This window comes from Battus philenor, unplaced genomic scaffold (genome assembly GCF_028537555.1).
Source record: "Battus philenor isolate CCGP_79_NKW_IND1 unplaced genomic scaffold, ilBatPhil1.0.hap1 SCAF_19, whole genome shotgun sequence".
In the NCBI taxonomy this organism is placed as follows: domain Eukaryota; kingdom Metazoa; phylum Arthropoda; class Insecta; order Lepidoptera; family Papilionidae; genus Battus; species Battus philenor.
The window spans coordinates 5,413,790-5,435,277 of NW_027181681.1; the positions used below are offsets into that span (position 1 = coordinate 5,413,790).

At 33.7% G+C, this 21,488-nt stretch overlaps 1 protein-coding gene across 1 annotated transcript in view; it reads left to right on the forward strand.

Annotated features, from left to right (window-relative positions):
• The first annotated feature begins 3,883 nt into the window (after positions 1-3,883).
• The window catches only part of Galphao (G protein alpha o subunit), a 48,096-nt gene continuing 30,491 nt past the window's right edge, over positions 3,884-21,488 (forward strand). The window contains exons 1-3 of the mRNA XM_068764401.1: positions 3,884-4,351; positions 9,444-9,486; positions 14,997-15,138. Of these exons, the coding sequence (XP_068620502.1) occupies positions 4,234-4,351; positions 9,444-9,486; positions 14,997-15,138 (303 nt within the window). The 5' untranslated portion in view covers positions 3,884-4,233. The remainder of the gene's footprint in view (positions 4,352-9,443; positions 9,487-14,996; positions 15,139-21,488) is intronic.

A 21,488-nucleotide genomic window follows, 5' to 3' on the forward strand; every position in this document is an offset into this window, starting at 1 on the left:
TTTGAACAACTGTATAAAAAATGGCCTATTTGTACAACTGTAAAGGTGAAAATTTTTATACATATTTGCATACAGGTTATTTATATTTTTTATTTTAATAAAGTAATTAATCTTTATACTTTATGTTATACGTTTATCAATATTTGATGTTCTTAGTCTATTCCGGATGCACAATCCATAACATGCCAATTAAAATAGAAGACTGTCCGACAGCCTCGTCCACATCATACGAGTCAATTTGGAAAACCGTACATTTCGGTATCAAATTGAGAACCTGACTCTCCCCGTTACTATCCTCGCTATACTCACACGATATCCCCAAAAATCCGCAAGTCTGCCTTACCATGTTCGCGGACGACACTGCCCTGGCCTACTCGGACAGACATCACGGCCGCATAAGTATTCGTCTTGAAACCGCATCCGAACGCATAGGTAAATGGTTCTGGAAGTTGAATCGGCATCAACCCCGACAAGAGCGATGCCTCGTATTTCATTAAAGGCTTTATTATAAAAAAGAAGCCCAGATTGAAGCTACTGCCCGAGCGGAGGAAGCTTGGCCACATCACCCTCTTCTACTAACCAAGCCAATGGAAAAAATCGGTTAAGTGCCACTCCAAGTTCTACTTCGAGAACGTGAGAAACAAAGCCGCGTTCATATAGGGCAAAGTACACCAGCTAATTTATTCGTCCAGCAAACTCGCGCCGAGATAAAAAATATTACTGTGTAAGTCTTGCGTAAGGCTAGTCATTCAAAATCGCTTAGCAACCAACACGGAGACACACTAGAGGAATACAGACCTCCATAGCGATTTGAACTTCCTGACAACATTTGAATTTTTCAGTCGTCAAGAAGATTCTAATAACCACTCTTATTATCTAGTTGTCGCAGCGGCCAAACGAGAGCAACCGGAGGATAAACCTCCCAAAAAAGGGTCTGCCACGCCGTCACTCTTTACCACCATTTTGACACCGACCTCTAAAGGGATCAAGATCAAGAGCCGCCTCCCAAGAACAATGCGGCCGCCAACATCACCACACTACACACGCCCATGCAAAAGGGCCACAAGAAAAAAAAATTAAGAAAGAAGAAAACTTTAATACCGAGAGCTACAGAAGGAGCGGGACAACGGCTAAGGAACGAGGACTGCTCCCACCAACAACACCCGGAGAGACGAGAAAACAGTGTACTCGAGTCACGTAGACGCTCCACATAGCATCCAAGTTGCGGAACACCAACCAACGGGCAAAATTGGTAATAGGAGTAATTTAAATTTTGTATGTCTGTGTTCAACGAAGCTGTAACAGCCCCTCAAGGCTAACAGCGTTGATAATTAACAGATTTAGAGATTAAAACTACAAACTTACTCATATATGGACAATTTTTGTGTTTAATCGATTTTATAGAGCTTTACTTGCACTTTTTTTTTCTTTTTCTTTGGTAATAAAAAGGTAGAGGATATTATTATAATTAAACACGATTATAAATAGCAACCGAAAATTTGTGATGATGAATGATGAATCTACACACAAAAAGATATTTAAAACTATTGTACAAATTACTTAAAATATATTCAATAAATATTATCAAGAGTTAATTATTTAAATGAAAAATATTATAGTCTGTAGCCGGTTGCGTACCATGTCATTTATACATATATATATTTGTTATTTGTTTTTATGTTTGTCATAGTTTAATTGTATGTTTAAGCCTGCCAATTATCGTATATTTAATATTACAATATAACATCGATTACATATCATTCTATCAAGCAGTTATACCAATCTTCCGTATGCAGGTTCTTTTAATAGCACAGGAACATATTAGTTGGTTTAAATTCTATTACAGAATTTATATCTATAAAGACCAAACTTCTCGACATTGTTTATACATTTTAATACCTTGATAAATTTTTATATTTCATTTTGGAATACTTTAAAAAAGATCTGTTTGCATACAAAACATTAAAAATATCTTACATGGATTCTTTGTCTAAATCAAATTTGTTGTAAAAAATCGCTTATATTTAACAAAATTGTAAAAACCTAATTGCCAAGGTTGCCGTAGAGTGTAATAATTTTGGTGAGGGTGCAAAGAGTGCGGGTGGAGTTACGAGCCTGCGCAGTAGTTCCAACGGGAAACTTCTGCGGTGACCGTCATTCGTTCGCGAGTGTACAGCGCGTCGCCACCTCTATCTTGTGAGGAAGGGCATTAGAACGCGTCCGATAAACGGAAGGCGAAGCAACATCGTAACAGAACGAAGTACGCGTGCGCGATTGAACGCGTGCGCGGCGCCACTTACGCGCAACGACGACCCGCGAGTATGCAAAGAGCACGGCGTTGCCGCGCGTAGCGACCCACGCCGTGCGCGCCATCGCCATGGGCTGCGCTTCGTCCGCCGAGGAACGCGCCGCCTTAGCGCGCAGCAAACAGATCGAGAAGAACCTCAAGGAAGATGGCATTCAAGCAGCTAAGGACATCAAGCTGCTGCTCCTCGGTAATGGACTTGTAGCGTTCAAGCTCCGTGTGCTGGCCACTACAGCCTCAATAGTTTTGTATTAAACCATTCTTTTGCGTTAGAATTCAATTCGGCTTTCAAGAACGCTACAACTCTATTTTTCTCGCTCTCACTTGTTTAAGAAGCGCTGCGCGCGCATTCTCGCCGGTGCTCTATCGATGCGGTTCACATTGAACCGGCACCTATTGTCAATACGCTTGTTGATTTCCCGAATATTTATTTCATGTTACATTAGTTATTTACCCCTAAACATAATTAATTATGCTTTACTCATTGAATGAATGAATATTTTATTAACATTGTTATCCACGTAAGATCATTTAAGTTCACCACACGTGTACGCCAGGAGAGAAATGCCAGAATAGCCTAATTTGATAGAAACTAGAATCGGATTGAACTCTCTTGTAAGGCATTCTTCAACTTAAAGCTATGAGAGTTCTAAAAGCGCCCTGGTTTGCGAAACGACCACAACTATCTGACGGTTTTTTTTTGTCTACTTTCCTCATAATTTTAATACAATGGTTTGATCGATTGAATTATCACCTAAAAAACCTCCTTACGATAATATATTTTTTTTGCAAATATAACAATATAATTTAGATACATAACATGGGAGTTTATTGTAATATCGTACACATTTGCGCACAAGAGTTAGGTTTATACAGCCTAGAGAAATATATAACCTAATACCGTTTAACGGTTAAACTATGCTAATTAGACTGCTGTGTATACCTAACGAAAAGCTAAGTAAAATGCTAAATGGAATAACAGTACCTTTATCATTTTGAAGGTACTCAAGGTTTCCCTATATCAACTAATTATACAGATAAATTTATCCGGACAGAAAATTTTTAAAATTTAATACAGAGTTTTTAAAACACTGTATTGTGAAGGAAACACACGGATAACATTAAAAATATCTAGCATACAGTAGTACATTTTGTAGGTATTGATCTTTTAAAATTGATTCCGAATTATCAAACAACTTAGTTGTACCTCACTATCTAACGTTGAAAGCAAATGATGTTTCGTTTGATTATAATTTAACGAATGTTACGTTCGTTATCTTGTATACGTTCAAATACTGGTATACCTCCAATTACAACTAATAATTATAACTTGAATATTTATTAACATGATAGACATTATTTAGCAAATTAATTAATGTTCAGTACACATAATGTATGTATAGTAAAATAATAAAATTGGAAAAATATAAGTAATCTTTTTTCTAATGCGTACACAGACTAGGTTTATACATTTTATGTTCTCTTTCGTGTGTGAATTAAGTTTCACGCATGTGTGAGCGAGTAGGAGCGAAGGGATCCGAACGCACCCGAACGTCAGTCGAACGGGGCGCGGTCGCCGTCAGTCGTCACGGAGTGGAGCTGGTGCTTGTCATCCGGCCGCCATTATCTCACACGGATTCATAAAATCAATTAAGTTACGCTGTCTTTACGTGTTTTAGTGTGAAGTGAAACACAGAATTGTGAAAGTTGTAACTGTGCAGTCATATTTTAATAAAAGTTGGTTGATAAAAGGACAGTGTTAAGTGGTTCGGTTAGATTACAGTGTTGGGTGGTAGCATTGTGTAGGGTGGCTCCGGAGAAGCCGGAGCGGCAGGACGCGTGTGGAGCGTATGCAGAGGGAGCGGTGAGAGTGCGCCCGGCTCGAGAGTCGGGGCGGACGGTGGTAAGGCACACGGACAGTTGCCAAAATGGGGTGCGCGCAATCGGCAGAGGAGCGCGCGGCTGCAGCCCGAAGCAAGGCAATCGAGAAAAGCCTGAAAGACGATGGAATCCAAGCCTCTAAAGATATTAAACTGTTGCTGCTAGGTACGAAGCTACACCCTGTTGCGCTATATGGCCGCACCCATGTATTGTGTTCGAAGTTTAAATGATTAAGATTTAACTACGCTCGCTTTTACATATTAATGAATATCAGTAGATTTATAGGGATGTTGCTTTATTTCTTTACTCTTTAGTTTTATAATTTATATTTTAACTTCATTTCTAACGATATATATCACCGAACCGAAAATTTTTAATAGAATGTTTAAAACTTTCTGTCGTGTCATTAATATTCAGGTATGCATTCGGATTGTTTGATTTACATTACATAAAACTAAGTACAGAGAAAAGAATTTAATTAACAATTTCTAGGTACATTTTGGTTCATCCTTCTAATTTTTATACTCTGGTCATTTTTTTAAAACATAATATCAATCTCAAGTAGTCTCTTGCATGTTTCATTTATGAAATTGAAAATATGTTCCATGTAAATGTAAAGTTCAATTACCTTGGTTATCTAATTAACTTATTCAATTTGGCATGAACTTTTTATAACTCTGCAAGAAATGTGTTTTTTGTATATATGGAAATATTTATATGAATAGAAATTGCAAATATATAAATTATGTTTAAATCTTATTTATTCATTATTCCCTATATTAAAAACATAAAGAGTTTATGGTGAATGTATTGTTATATTATATATATTTGCTGTTCATAATTATCATACCTCATAAGATTTATAACTAAAAGCTCTAATGCATTTGTTTATATATACGCACACAGATACACACACATAAATACATATACATAATATTTGGTATGTGTAATATATGTAAAATTTTTATCATAAGCTAATCTCATGAGTCATTTAACAACTTTATATTAAAAGAATCTTTCAGACACAAAAACCTTTAGAGATGTCTTATTTTTTTTTACTTGTAAAATGAAATAGTTATCTGTAATGCATTAAACATTTTGTTCTTCATAACAGTCTCTAAGCATTTTTCATGAATAATCAATATCACAAAATTTAAACTAATAACAACAATAAAATTACTTTTTCATTATTTCAATGATAAAAAACATGTTTAAACTTATTTAAATATGATGATGGTGATGATATGAATGTGTTAACAAAAATATTACTGAAGTACAAATCACAAAATACTTTTCATGCAAAATTATTTTTTTGTCAATAATCAGATTTGACTTTAGGAATCATTTATGGAATATAATAGTCTAAGGTCCTTGCAATGAGGTGTCCTAACAACTTTTTAAGGCCACCACATTTTAAGTTTTGTACTTTATTTGTTTCAAATTAACTTGTTAAAAAGATGTAGCAAAAAAAATTGTTTCAACCAGTTCAATCACAGTTCTGCTGATTAAGCTTTTTGACCAATAATAAAAAATGTAGTTGCTAACATTTGATTAAATACCTCCATTTTAAATAGAAGTTTTGTCAGTTTTTCCTCATTGAAATTAGTAATATGTAATTATCAACTAACATCATTTGTCACTATTTGTGCCACATTGTACTAATTACATTAGTGCCAATATTTCAAAATGTATTACTGATGCTAAATTGTTTTGAGACAAAATAAATATGACCTGAAGCGGACATATGTAGGCCAAGTGAATCTATTATTCATTCATATTGCTTAAATCAGTTTATTCATATTAATGTCCACATAAAATCATTAGCAGTGACCTCTTGTGTGTCATGAGAAGAAGGCCATGAAAGCCTAATATAATAGAAACTAGAATAAGACTCTCCTGTATTAGCATTTTTCAACTTTAAGCTATAAGGTTTCCAAACTAGCCCTGATCTTTGTAGTCACCTTTACTATATATATTTATTATCCATCTTAAAGTAGAAGACCAATTAATTTCCAAATTTAACTATCACCATAAAAATCTCTTAAAGTATGTAGTACTTTCTTACAAGTGTTTGTTAAACAAATATATATCATACTAATGAATGTTAGTGAGCAGTTGTAGCCCAGCAGTAAGAGTAAACTTGCAATAGAAGGTGAGAGTGAGGTGTGAGTGAAGATTTGAATTCTGGGATACAGTGTTATACATAATTGACAATTACCAATCCCTGTCAAGTTTTACAATTATAGTATATTCCACCATACATATCTTTGGGGGTAGCCTATGCCTTGCAGTAGCCATGTGTATGGCTTGAAACAAAAAAGAATGCTAGAGAAAGTAAAACACTTAAGTTATAATTACCTTTCTTTTATTTAATGTCCAGTTTTTAGTAAAATAGCTAACTGAGTGGTTAAGAGTAACAACCAGAACTTTATTTATTGTTTATAATGTAAACAAATCCAGAAGTAATTATAATTTGCATAAATGCTTTTGCCTCAGAATGACATAGGTATAAATATACAAGAACAGTGAACAGAAGTTTAGTAAGCTCTCCTAATGCAAATTATATCTTTGATCATCATCATTGTCAGACTTGAAAGCCATAAAGCCACTGTTATTATAAATAAAGGTAAAAAAAATTAGCTAAGGATATTAGAACACTTGTTTTAAAGTACTGTTTGTGTCTAATTTATTATAGGCTGTGTATTCTAGTATTTATAATCAGACTATTATGCAGATATCTCAAAATTCCTAATATTTCTTGGAATAACACAGTAGTGGAGGCAAAACTGCATAAAAGCTACTCTAATTGAAATATGGTAACAAATTTTTCAACCCACATTGCATCGAAGTGTTTATAAAATTTGCAACTGTTTTTTTTTAATAAATTCGTCGTAGCTGCAAATTTTTCCAACTATTTTAACGTAATTTCGTACGATAAATTTTCACATGAACTTGAAAGTTCATGATTACGAACTTGTCGATCGGCCAAGTCGTGTCGACGTTGAAGAGGCATTGGAAGTTATACCCGGCTATTGTTCCGTACAATACTCGATAGTTGAATTTTTTAACGACATCTCGAACGTGGCTTTAACATCGACTATAACGAAAGTTTTATAAATTGTCCTTTGAAGATACAATCTCATTTCTGTCAGGATTTAAGTTATTTAATGACAAATCCCAAAAAATATATCAATAATAGATTAAATAATTAACTCTTCATAAGTTTCAATTTTTTAAATATAATGACTTCCTGTTTTGAAAAGCGGTCTTTGTAATTTAGTAAAATTTCACTTAAATTTTTCGTAAATTATTGACGTCCTAAATGTTGATAGATTTAATTTTTTTTTTACATTGTAATTATTAATTTAATACCTTTGTTTGACTCCGACAGATTTTTACCCTATTTTATCGAAAAAATTTATAATTTTTTGTCAAAGTTTTTTGAAGTTTCTTGATTCTTTTAGGATTTACACTTGAAATAATTAGTCTTAAAATGTTTTATTAAAATGCTTTTAGCTTACATTATTCCTGTTGCTTTTGTAATGAGTAACTGAGTCTAGAGCATTATTTTATAAGACGAGTCAGTGTAGGTGATATGTCTATCTGGGAGGGGTCATGGATCGGCCGTTCGCGCAACCCGGCCAATTAGATACAACTGGGGGTCAGGATTCTCGTGACCCGTGTTGGACAGGCTTCGTTTAGCGACGCCCACGTCCTTCTGCGGTGGCACTAAGTATCCTCGTCAGAAAATTTATTTGAACATACCTGAAGATAGATAGAGATTCACTGCGATACGCTTTAATCACAATTACTTCTACGACTATGGATGAGGCTTGGGAACCGCGTAGGTAGTTGCTCAATAGACCTTGGCTCAATCGGTTACTTTCACTTTCAGAAGAACTTCAGCAACATTAAAAACGCTAGGGTTTTTCTTAAGAATATTTGGAAATAATTGTGAATATGGTCCCTTTTCCTATAACCTTTTTAAATTGAGCCAGAGTGCAATACTCTCATATTAACTGTTCGTTATTTTTTTTGGGCTGAATATCCTATTCTCAATTTCAATTTACGCCTATGTTTATGCAAGGTATAAAATACAGCATAATCAATGTCAAATTAAATAAAAGAAAATTTATCAAATCAAAAAAATTAGGTATTTCAGAGAATATTCTCGTTTATTACTCTTGAAATTTTAAAAATAGAACTTAATTATTACGATTAGGTCTGGAAGTAAATAACGGACGTGAACTAGCGCAATGTGACAATATTTTTAGTAATAGGTCATAGAAATGTGATCATAAAAAAGTAATAATTGTTATTTTAAAGCGTAGTCAGCAACAAGAACACTTGCCTGAATACTTACGGTACATTAATGTATTCTGTGGAACTGATACACGACTGGTGTGAATCATTTATTTCTTTAGCCACAACTAAAATTATCTCAAAACGTTTTAAACATTTTCAAACATACACAAAATATTCATTGACGTTAATTCACGTAGACTTTCGACATAACACGATACTTTAATATTGAAGTCATTATAACTATAACCTGTTTTTGTACTGCTTCTTCGTGTGCTGTATGAAAATAATATATATTTATTAATCTGTTTCCATTGTAAACTTTCGTTGTAATGTGCATGTTACGAAATTGTTAAACCATTTAAAATCGTCTGCAACTCGATAGGATGAATTTTACGGTCGTGTCAACAGTTCCACCGTTTTATTCTCTAACCTATTTTTATTCTAGCAATGAGAAATGCATTTTTAACACAAGATTAACGGTTTACATTCGTGCGGTAATTAACCGTTTTTATATCACTGGCGTTTTTATAGGCGACGGTTGGGAAAAGTAATACTTTCGTTACTCCGTTTTTTTATTGAAAAAAAAAACCATGTACAAAAAATTTAAGTTTTGAATACGATTACTGAAATGTATTGTATTGTTGAAGTGGATCGTGCAACCCACTGGCGTGCGACCACGAGCTGCGGCGTGCGTAGACCCTCGAGTAGATGAACCGACGACATAGTTAAGGCCTCGGAAGTAGCTGGATGCGGGTACCACAAAACTGGCCCTCCCTGCGATCTTTGAGGGAATCTTATGCTTTGCAGTGGGCGTCTATTACCTAATATGAAAATGATGTTTTCGTGGTACAGTGGTTTTTTACCATTACTTCAGCACAACTAGATCTCAGGCCATTTATAAACAACCATTTGAGTTATTTTATAACACTGACATTTATTATTCTTTTTGCAGGTGCGGGAGAATCGGGCAAGAGTACCATAGTCAAACAAATGAAGTAAGTTTTCTTTACGTAGTAAATAAAAAAGTTGGTGTCTTCAATCGCCTTTTATATGTCACAGATAAAACCAGTTTTTCGTTAGAATGTATTTTTCCTAGTTAGAATTTTTTTTAATTAAATGCCCTCGTTAAAACTAGAATTAATCATTCATATATTTTATTTTGAGATAAAACTAGTTGTCATTCCGAGATTTAGTTACCAACTAGAAAAAGTAATTTATGATTGGAAGGAAACAACATCATTTAAAAAAAATATGTATTAGAAATATCCAGGACGTAGAAATTATAATTTTACACTAAAGGAACAACTTGTTGCATTGGCTTAATTACAGTAAAATAATCAAACAATTCTAAAATGAAAAAAAAAGATCAGAATCACTTTATTGTAAGACGAACTATGCCATCTTGAGTTACAAAAGTAACCATTATTTTGGCTGAGACGCTTTATACATTATTTCTAAGTAAGTGTAGGCTTTACACACAACCTTTCTAATTATCAGTCACAAACAGGTATTAAATTTTATGCATTAGTAAATTTTATTTTATCTAATTTTATCATCATCACAGCCATAGGACGCCCACTTGACATATGTCTGGACAAAAGCTTCTTTCATTGATTTCTAAAAGTGCTACTGGCAAACTGTTCAGCTACTGGTACCGTTACTATTTGCATAGTAAAATTCTACTTTGAATCGATTATACTTTGCTAATAGTCTTATGTAAAACAAAGTTTCGCTTCTCGTGCTACATTTGGGTGCGCGGCACATAGGAGCGATAGATCTGCTATCGCTCCTATCAGCTTATCTTTGTATCTACGACTTGTCAACAAGCGTTTTACATTTCGGCGATAACAGATTGTGTGATACAATTCACCTGCAGTGTCGAACCCATATGCTATTATTAAAATTATCCACTATAGCTTTGAAATTAAAATCTAGAATATCTTTATTCAAGCAGGCATTTAAGCGCACTTTTGAATCGTCGATTATTGTAACATTATAAGAAGAAAATTGCGACTGGCTTGAAATAATGATCTGCTGAGAAGAGCTGGTCAGAAACACAACAGTTACTCTTATTAAAAGAATTGTAGCTGTTTTATGTATACATTAATATATCTAAATTTAAATGAATCAATAAACCAAGTTTCACAAATATCGATCAACTAAAATCTTTTCATAGCTATAATAGAATTTATATAATGATATACATTTTTAAATTTTACAATAAAAACTAAGAAAAGGAAAATCTAAATTATCTTGTGGAACTTTATTATATATGCGTACACTCATTGTTATAAATGTGAGCTCCCTATTTAAGTAAGAAAGAATCTTTTTGATCTCTTGCCATACATCGCTTGTATATCAAACTAATGCTATTAATATTTTAAATGACTTATTTTCGGTGTATTATGTAACGGTATTTGATCCATTGGATTATATTAAAATTAATAGGTATTATTAATTCTGGATATAATACTTAAAAGATTAATAAGTTGCATATATTAATTAGTATTTAGAAAATACCGACATAGACCAAACTGAAAAGTAAAAAATAAACGTTGAAGCGGTTGGAGGGGAGGCTTTAAGTCAAACCCGAGAATATTATAACACAACCAAACCGACTGGAATACTGGAAATAAGGTAAAGATGAACGTTGGAAATGAAAAAACATATGCTAAGTGATATGTAGGGATAAATAGGGGTACAAGGATTTTTTATAATTCTTTTATTATAAATTAATAATTAATATAATAAGTATTTGTATAAGTTCGTATTTTAAACCAATTATAACGCAGGAAAAATTTAAAAAAACATGTTATAATATTTTAACGAAATAACATAGTTATAGCATTACTCATTGTTTTCTCGGCTCAGTCACCTAACGTTCTGTGACTCACAAAATTAGTACATTTACCTTATATTTCAAGTGATTGTTACAATGACCTTTAAATAAACCACGTATCTATCGATGCTATAAGAAATTATCGCCTTTTATTGCGTTGGTGTAGGATAGTCCAGAGATTGGTTGCGTGTTTGCGGTTTAGTCCGCTGTAAGATGAGGCAGAGTTCGATGAAGTGGATTCTGACAAAGCATGATGACGCGTTTTAGTTGTCTTCTTCATTTATTACTAAGTGGTATCTGTTGAGAGCAAAAGAGAACGCTGTAAAAACTTGTAAAGACTTTTTATATTGCTTCAAATTGTATATTATTAAATAAAAATGAAACGTAATTAATACTACATTATTATTATTTACATATATTTGTATTTTTAGGTATATTTTGTGTGGTGATTTAAACATTCTTTAAACTTAGAATGTAGCTTCTAATAGGTTAGTCATTATTTTTTTGATACAATTTACTAATAAGATAATTTAAAATTTGAGAAAAACACCAGGTCAATATGCAGATTAATGTGTTATAATGATTATACACTAAAATTTTAATTTTTAAGTTATAGCTTGAGCGATCGAACAACGTGTACAAAATAACTAAAACAAATATGTTAGACGCGTAATAATGTATTGTATACGATGCGCTACGCAGAAACATTTTCAAAGACTTCTCTGTCCTTTTACGGAAGACAAAGCAATAGCCGCATGTGTTAACATAGTCCTTACTGTTGAGTGGCCTGCCTGCATGCATGCACGCATTCGTGACCCAATATGTTCTTGATTGACCCATTTTTATTTTTGACAAAATCAATTTAAATTTAATTACAATTATTTGATTACGATATTAATACTGCGTTTATATTTATACCAGTAGTCACATGCCCGTTTCGTGTGGCACTGTCTTTGTAATTTCATGGAATCCATTCTTCGTAACTTTTAAATAAACAAATATTCTGGCCTATTATAGCAGCTATAAATGTTTTAGATTAAAAATATGCATTTTTAGTGAACGCCTCCTCAACTCGTCTTGCAGATAAAATCCGTTCTTAGCTGACGTCTACTCCGCGAAAGGAATATTTATACTAAATTTCAAGTTTCCGAGTAAATATATCAATGGAAATTTTATAGATGACAGTGTGCGCGGTAGTGCTGGTTATCACCTGAAGTGTGTGAGCGGTGTGGTGGGGGAGGGCGCCAGAGAAGCCTCACATAAGATATTTGAGACCAGACGGGTTGTTGTTTGTATACTTTCCCGGTCCTGATGTTCACATACTTCGGGATATGACTAGTTGACTTACGCGTACCCTATTAGGATTAACTCTTTTCCGATAATCAGTTTTTCAAACATAACTAAACAATTTATGTAACAGCTCCGGTCGTGTCTTCCTATGGACCTTCCAGCTTCATTGCCGTGTATATATATATATATATATATGTTTATCATACGCGCCTCCAGCAAATGGCAGACACATTTAATCGATGACAAAAAATATAAATTAAAGTACAATGTTCAAATTTCAACCTTAAGTAATTTAAATCTATTTTCCGTTCACTTTTTCGAAATTTGTTAGTCAGTATCCTCCTGATAGCGTTACTTACATTGGTACAGTCGAAAGAGTGTCATTCGTACTTGATCTATCAAGATAAATCTTTCTACGAAAGCTCTGCAAGCAGCCAACGAATGAAATATTACACAACTTATGTATAAACAACAAAAATCTGTATCATATTAACCAAGTTGTCTCCTTTATTTAAACCGCATTTTATGCAGTAAATAGAGCGATATTTCATACACAGTTTGTTATATTTTTCCACATACGCTGTCATCGCAAATCACGACTGGACGCCGCCCACGGTGTAGATATACGGCAACCGTATCGCGTTAACTTATATTGATTTTTGGTCGATAGTCGTTCATGATCGAGTTATTTTTTGTGATAATCGCAATAGACTAAAATGTAGACGAAATTCCGCTTTAAGTATTTAAATGGAGTGAACAGGAGAGTTTCATCATCATCACTTCATCAACTGCTGGAAAAAAATCTAAGTTAACTGTTAGATAAGAGATAGGTCTACAAGAAAATATATTATTTAGGTCTACAATCATTTTTCTTACAGATTTTGCCGGTACTAAACATACAAATATCTAAAAAATACATATATCTCTCCCTACCTTATAGAGTTGTCAATTCGTTAGAATCCTTAAAAACACGTAACTGGACGCGGTGACCATTGTTTCTCCTGTCGAAGTATTGTATTGGAGAACAGTTTGATGATACTAAAGACTCGCTCGCTAACGCATGACGTCACCCATTGTTGCGAGACCACGTTTTTATAGCATGTTTATGAGTGGTAAAAGTGGTTTAAATATGGTTTGCCGTTTACATCGGTTTTGGTGGCGGTTTTGCTATAAATTAATACTTAACACGTTCTGTTTGTAAAACTTGTTGTTTTAGACTACTTAGACATCAAAATATAGGTGGTTTTTTCTTTGGCCAATGCCATTTACTTTATTTTTGTGCTTATTATTACGAACTTTTGATCTTTTATACGTACGCATACCTTTTGAGAAAGGTGCCAGCAAAAGTCGGAGGTAAACGACAACGAACCATTTCTAATTTCTCTTTTTATTTTCGTGACATTTTATAAACATTATTCAATACGTGATACCTTTTTCTTATATTAAGATATAATTCCATGACCACGTTTTAATTAACATATAGCGATTTCATGCAATTGACTGTAACCTTTTTAGTTTTGTAGCAAAAACAATGTTTTGATTATATTAAATCTTTTCGCAAATTTAACTATAACTTTCAAATATAAATAACAGCAATATAATTCGCAAATTAAGTTTCGCATAAGTTAGACATAAAAAAGTTATTGAAAAAAAAAGAAATACGTTGAAAGTATGAATTTTTACCATTGACACGGTCAATATACTTTTATTATAGTAACACAGGGTTTTATGTGAAAAACCGACAGTACCAAGCACGCAAAAGCTGATTGTTAGACTGACTGTTGAGTGTTTCTCGATCTCCTCAACATTTAGTATATAAAATATTCTTTATTGCGATTATCAATTTCTCTACTCTGTAGTCGTCGCAACGAGAATTATACTAGGAAAAAAACGTATTTATTTCTTTAGTTAAATACATACAACTAAACATAAAGACGGAAATTTTTTTTGAAATTGAATCGTCTGTTCCTTTACAGTTGTTAAGGTGCTTAGAGATTTTGTTTAATATTAAAAATTTTACTTAGTTATATAAATCAAACTCATTTTGGTAACAGTAAATTATTTTCTCATCTATTAATAGAATAATTATAGATTGAAAAAAGGTATTTGTTTTAAATCGTCACTATTAATGTCTAGCATTTGATAGTGGTTTCCGTTTACTTATTAAAACCAGTTTCCGGTGAAATTTGGTGATAGAGTTGGCGTCACTAATTATTTATAAAACCGGTATACGCCGCTTGTGTCCTTATTATCCACGTGTCAATTAAATATGGGAAATAATTTAACATTCAACTTTAATTAACATGGAATGTTTTTCATAAATTATTATTGTCTGCTTCCAGGTTCGTAATTTTATTTGTGTTTATTTGCCAACAGAATTATCCACGAGAGTGGATTTACAAACGAAGACTTCAAACAGTACCGGCCCGTGGTGTACAGCAACACGATTCAGTCGCTCGTCGCCATCTTGCGCGCTATGCCCAATCTGGGCATAACCTACGCGAACAAGGACCGCGAGGTAACTTATATGTTTCGTATGGTCTTTAAATATAATTTCACAAATACTTTGTGATTTATGATTTCTATTCTACTACTTTTGATTACACTCCATCTATTCTACTGCTTCTACCCTTACCAAGCTAAATTTGATGCACTTTACTTCGTATATAATATATATAATAAAATTTATGCGTTAATAATGCGCTGTTGGTAAATATTTTAATACAAAGTGCTGCATACGAGCGCAGTTAATCGCAGCTTAGCTTTTCGTTCGTATAGAACAATCGATTTAAGTCACACTTCATTGTTATTAATATTACAATGAATTTTTACGATAAGAGGAAAAATTAATAGTGATTTAAAATTTCATTGCTACAACTCGGTTTTTCTAGTTGTTTGTTATGACTAAAAAAAAATTAATAGAGCAGGAATTTAATACATTTCAAGTATTACAACATGAAATATATTTTAGTTCAAATTAAAAATAATTGTCATGTTAGCTGTCAGACGATCACGGCTGGACAAAAGCCTACCGCGTAGATTTCCAATATAACTTGTTAGATGCGGCCTTTATTCAATTTTAACTTTCGTCTTACGACTACCTCAACAAGGTCGACCTTGTGGGTGGTCTCCACCCCAAAGCCTTTAAGGTCTCAGCGGCCTTCTGTGCATTTGTGGCCTCACCTTGCAAATCCGTTAGGCTATATCGATTGCGTTTGATCGTCAACGGATTTCCTCATTCCAGGCTACCACAAATGGCTGAATAATAAATGTACATGTCAAAGATGTCAGCGAACGTGTTTAGTCAACACGCGCTCTTATTACTAAATCGAGTATCAAAGCGCGTGTATTCTTGCTGCGTAAACCATAAACCGAGTCGATTACGAGTCGGCAGTGTTCTATAAATAATGAATTTGGTGCCAGTAAAAAATAAATCCCGCCGCTCTACTATCGACACTTGTACTTAACTGAATCTCTTCCGCCTGAAGATGCAGTTCGCCTATAATACTTTGCACTCGATTATGTTAGATATGTTTAGTATTATCAACAATCGTTTCCAGCAAGAAACGTTTACTATTAACTCCGATCCTGTAATGAAATTGATTTTAACACGTACTATGCTTTAGGACACACCGGTGAGCCTATCGTACTATTATTCTATTTGGACCATGCCAAAATAAATTATTTTTATTAAATGAAATATACATTCTAAAGTATTATTAGTAGCAAAAGGAGTAACGTGTACCGTCTTTTTTTTAACGATACAGCAAAAATACTAAAACATATATGTTCTTATTAGTTTTAAAAATTAGGATGTCCAGCTGGGCAACAAGGCGACGCGGCTCATTTGTGATTTTTGTTTCATTGTTGCAAAAAAGTGTTTATAAGAAACATTTCCGATGAACCTTATAGTCGCCTCTCAGGTGACCCCCATTGATTGTTCAGTGAGCGATATCAAACCGGTCAGCCTCGTGGTCTGTATGGAAACACTAGATTTTTCACATAACATTCAACGAATTGCATTCACATTATGATCTTTAACAAACCAAATGGTTATCTATTTAATTTTTTAAATTCTCTAGGTTTATTTCGTTTACGCCACATATCAAATATGTCTACGCATGGACAGCAGTAGGGAGCCTATTTATAGAAGACAGTCTCAGTCAAAAATCGTAGTTTGTGGGTTCGATTCCCAGAGGACAGTCTTTTATATAGTTTAACACTATGCAATAATGATATAGGATTGCCACTGCCCACAAACAATTTTTCGAAGGATGGGCAGCAGCGTCCGCTGCATACCATAACATCACACTGCGATCGCCAACCCGCCTGCCAACCGTGGTGATTGTCGTATGTACCCCCATAGATATCTTTGGGGGTGGCCTATGCCTTGCAGTGGAAGTTTCTGGGCTAACAGAACAACGACCAACAGGTGTACATTTTTTAATTTGAAGGTTAAAATTCACATCATGATCATGGGTTTTACAGTATTTTGAATACGTGTTGAATATCGATGTTTCTCTTAAATAAATTCTCAGTAAGAAAATTAAAATTATTAACATTAATTAAATGTGGAATTGTTCAAATAGGTAATACGTTTCAGTTTAATTATATCCTATTGGATAATAATTGCAATAATTTTCGTATAATCGATAGGGATCTTAATTTTTCTCAATCGATCCGTAACGGGGATTGGCATGTGCGATTGTTGAGGATACGGTTTTATATAAAAGCTTAATTTGTGCATTATGGAGACGGCTTTAAAGAACTGCTTATAATACAAATTAACAAGAGAAATAAATTTAGTTTGGAGTCGACCATCGCACAACCAAGTACAGTTCGTTGCGTCACCTATTTGCACGATTTTTTTTTGGTACAAAAGTACATATTAACCTATGATTTGATCACTAAAAAAGCTTAGGAATGGAACTTTACTATTTAAATAATAAATTCATAGCATTATCCGCATTTTAATTTCTCGATTAATACTTATTTTTTTAATTTTAAATCGTTAAGTTTGATCAGACCAGGAATTTCTGAAATTTTGGGTAATAGAACCGTTTTCTAGAATATATCTACTCCCATTGCCAAATAACATAAAAAAATGCAGGTTATTGTTCTTATTAGTACAAAGTACTTATCAATTTAAGAATTTTGCGCTTGGTTGAGGCAGTAAATTCGACGTAATATTCTGAAAAGACAGTTGTTTTTAAAAGTAGTATAATATTATTTTCTACTAAAAAGTTAGTAATTCATATCTGTATTAACAAGTTGATGCACGAAACAAAAGCTGCATAATGTGTGGAGGAACGGGGGTAAACACAGAAACACCAAATTGAAAATAATGCGTGCCTTCGTCTTCTCCATATTTCTCTACGCTTGCGAAATCTAGATGTTTAGGTTTTGTACTGAGCAAAGGATGGACGCATCGAAGATGTGACGTGGCGCCGATTGTCAATAACCTCGTCTACTAGTAATACGGACCCAACTATACTGTACTAGAATATTCAATTACTTCGACCACATTGCATACAGGAGTTTAGGAAATTTTGAGACGGTAATAGTTGTGGCCAATGTCGAGGGTAAAATGGCTAGAGAACGGACCATCTACTCGCTGGACTGATGCAGTTTGAAAGCGTGTCACAACACAATGCAAGGCTCCTTAACACTCACAAAATAGAACAGCCTGCAGGAAAATGGTAGCGAAAGCTGACTTGTTTGGCGACGACCACTAAAGTTATATAGCATCTTGGAAGATTTATATAATATAGGAACTTGTATTAACTCATATTAGTTAACACAATTTCCTATCGATTCATTTCTAGACCTTGTCGGCTCCGAAAATAAATTTTATATTATGTTAACTCGCGAGAAACCGTTTTTGTTCCATTGAAATCCTTTCTATGTTACACCAAAATATGACAAAATGTGAGTTTTAAATTTGAAAATAATTTTTGTTACATTTATAAAACAAAGGATTGTTCTGCGTATCAGTTGCAGATACTTTGCGATAATACTGTGTACGGTACTACGATAAAATGTCTGCAGCGTTGCGATCGATGATGCTACACGTTTCTTATTCATGAAAGTGTCTTTATGCATATTCAGTACTCGAGTGCGCTATGGCTTATTGCTTTATTAGCTCTTTGTGCGCCTTGTGTCGTTTGATTTGATTAATATTTAAAATTTGAAACCCTCTGTAAGTTTTCTTTTTTTGCTAAAAGTTGATATCATAGGTTTATAGTGTTACTGAAACCGCTGTACTACGTCATAGTTATACGCGCTTTCAAAATTCATCTTATTGCAAATTCATATTCATTATTTCTTACTATCTGTCCCTACAGACCTTCTACTACCAGAATTTATTGCATTGTTGCATTTAAAAACTAAATAAAATTTATATATTTAAAAATGATCACTATACACAGTGTGATTGAAAATGGGTTTAGAAGCTTTAAAGTTTTTTGTTGTTGTCTTTTGCAGTAATTATAAAAATGTTACGAATGGTTTCAAATGTGCAACAACTTTCAACTTGTTTTACATTAAACTGCGTAGACTTAAAATATTATACCGTAATAGATTTTTTGCTATAAAAGTATTTTTGTATCTTTTATTATGAAAATGTTTTGCAAATAGTAAGTAACTCGTGGTGTTTTCGTCAGAGCCACCTTAATCATGCGGTTCATCTGACTGGTTTAGTCATAAATTTGTTATTTCTCAGAAAAGTTCAACTTGCTGTTAGATGTGATTTGAACGTTATTTTCGTTAATTTATTTTACTTTATTATCAATATACAGCAATTTTACTTTTTTGGTAACATCTTAGATAGATACTGGGTATATATTGAAAAAACGTAATGTTATTGTAAACCTTACTTGTCCTTTATTGTTCTTACATCGTTTTAATTATTTGTCTATTTATTAAAATGATGTTACTTCGAGCAACAGCCGAGTATCTTTATTAAGCTATAATAGGAAGCTTTACTTTGTAGTTAAATTGGTTTAAAAATCATTTCATCGATATTGTTATAAAACGGAATAAAATATATTTAGAACAGACTCGACAGATGCCCTGCTAATCATTAAAATAATTAATTAGCCAGCTTTTACTTATCAGTTCTTTTTTGTAACAGATTGCTTATTAATTTAATAAAATTAATGTCTCTGAAACATTTTTGCCTTCAAAATATCGTAAAAACTAAAGACGAAGGACTAATGTGTGTTGCCAGTGAAACATACGGATCCGAGACATGGTCGATTAAAATGGGCGTCATAAAAAAGCCGCAGGTAACTCGGACAGCAATGGAGAGTACTATGCTCGGAGTTTCGCTGCGAGATCGAATCAAAAATGAGGAGATTAGCAGAAAAACCAATGTCGCCGATGAAGCTCGAAGAATTGCTCATCTGAAGTGACAGCGCGAGGCGATGTGCTCGTGCATCCGAACTGTAAAGCTCTCGAGTGGTGACGACGAGCCCGTGGTACGCGGCGTAGATAGGCCCTAGCAGATGGACCGAAGACAGTAAAGGTCGAGAAATCGCTTGATGGGCGCCAACGCAAAACTGGTCAACGTGACGATCCTTAAGGAAGGCTGGTATTACCTAGCAGTAGGCATCTATTGACTGGCAAAAAAAACTATATTTCAAGATGAGTATTTTTATTACAAATTTATATTTGACATGAAATATAGTGGCAAAAGACGCGGTACAGCATGTATAGAATACGAATAAACGAAGTTTTAAAACAATGAGCGTATACACGTAAATGCTTCTAAATTTAAACATAAAAATAATGACTTAATAAAGAAGAACCTTTTCAAAAGAGTGGATTTAATTAATTTCCCACATAACGCAATATCCGTTACATCTTATATGAAGATATAAAATTCACGCCAGTGAATGAATTGCGCATAATAAACGTGCTGCCTTATCCAGCCCACCATAAGCAGAATAATAACATTTATGTGTAAAACTGAAAAATTCGAACGGCAAACATCTGCATTCTCTTCTCAGTAGTATGATTTTCAATATACTGATAGATCAAAAGCACTATAAAAAGTTTATCGCTACAATATATTTTTATTTTTGTAATAAATTACAGTGTTTCCTATTTAAAAGTATACTATTCCGGAGAAAAGAATTTATGAATTTGCAATTAAAGTTTCTGCAGCATTTAAAATTATAACAAATCAGTTGAATGTCCTAATACTAATGCTTTTATTTGTATAAATATGAAAAAATACAAAATGCATGTTATACATGATAGTCAACACAAACCTGATACTTGCAAGCATATTTGCTTTTATTTTGAAACTTAGAAAACATGGCGGCAGCTGCAACAAGTTATTTTTAGATAAACAAAAAAATTATTTTCAAAGTGTACTCACGCAAAGGCTATTGTAATTTGGCACCTACATATAACCTTTGCTTCAAACTTTCTAACGACGCATCGTCCTAAGACGTATATATGTACGTATGTATATGTATATATATGTACGTACTTGAATCTCCGGGTGACGCGATGACTAGGACAAGCTACATACAAAACAATTCGTAGTCATTTGAAAATAAATCGGCCGTGTCGCGGAATCAGGGTTGACTTGTATATATCGCAGGGACGGCCACTCCACTTCATATTAAATAATAGTGTTGCTAATGTTTATTCCGTCACTTCTCCCCGCGTTAATCCTTTCCAATTTGGTAGTTAATGTTCGCCAGGCAGTATCAACCAAGGCGCCCTTGAGTTGGAATGCCAAAAGGCTGAAAGCTTAAGCCGAGGTCTCCTTGTCCGAGGCCCTTGCAAGTGACCTCTCTTTGGGCGCCTGCATAAACGATCTAAGAGATCGATGGAGATCTTCCCAATCCGGTAATA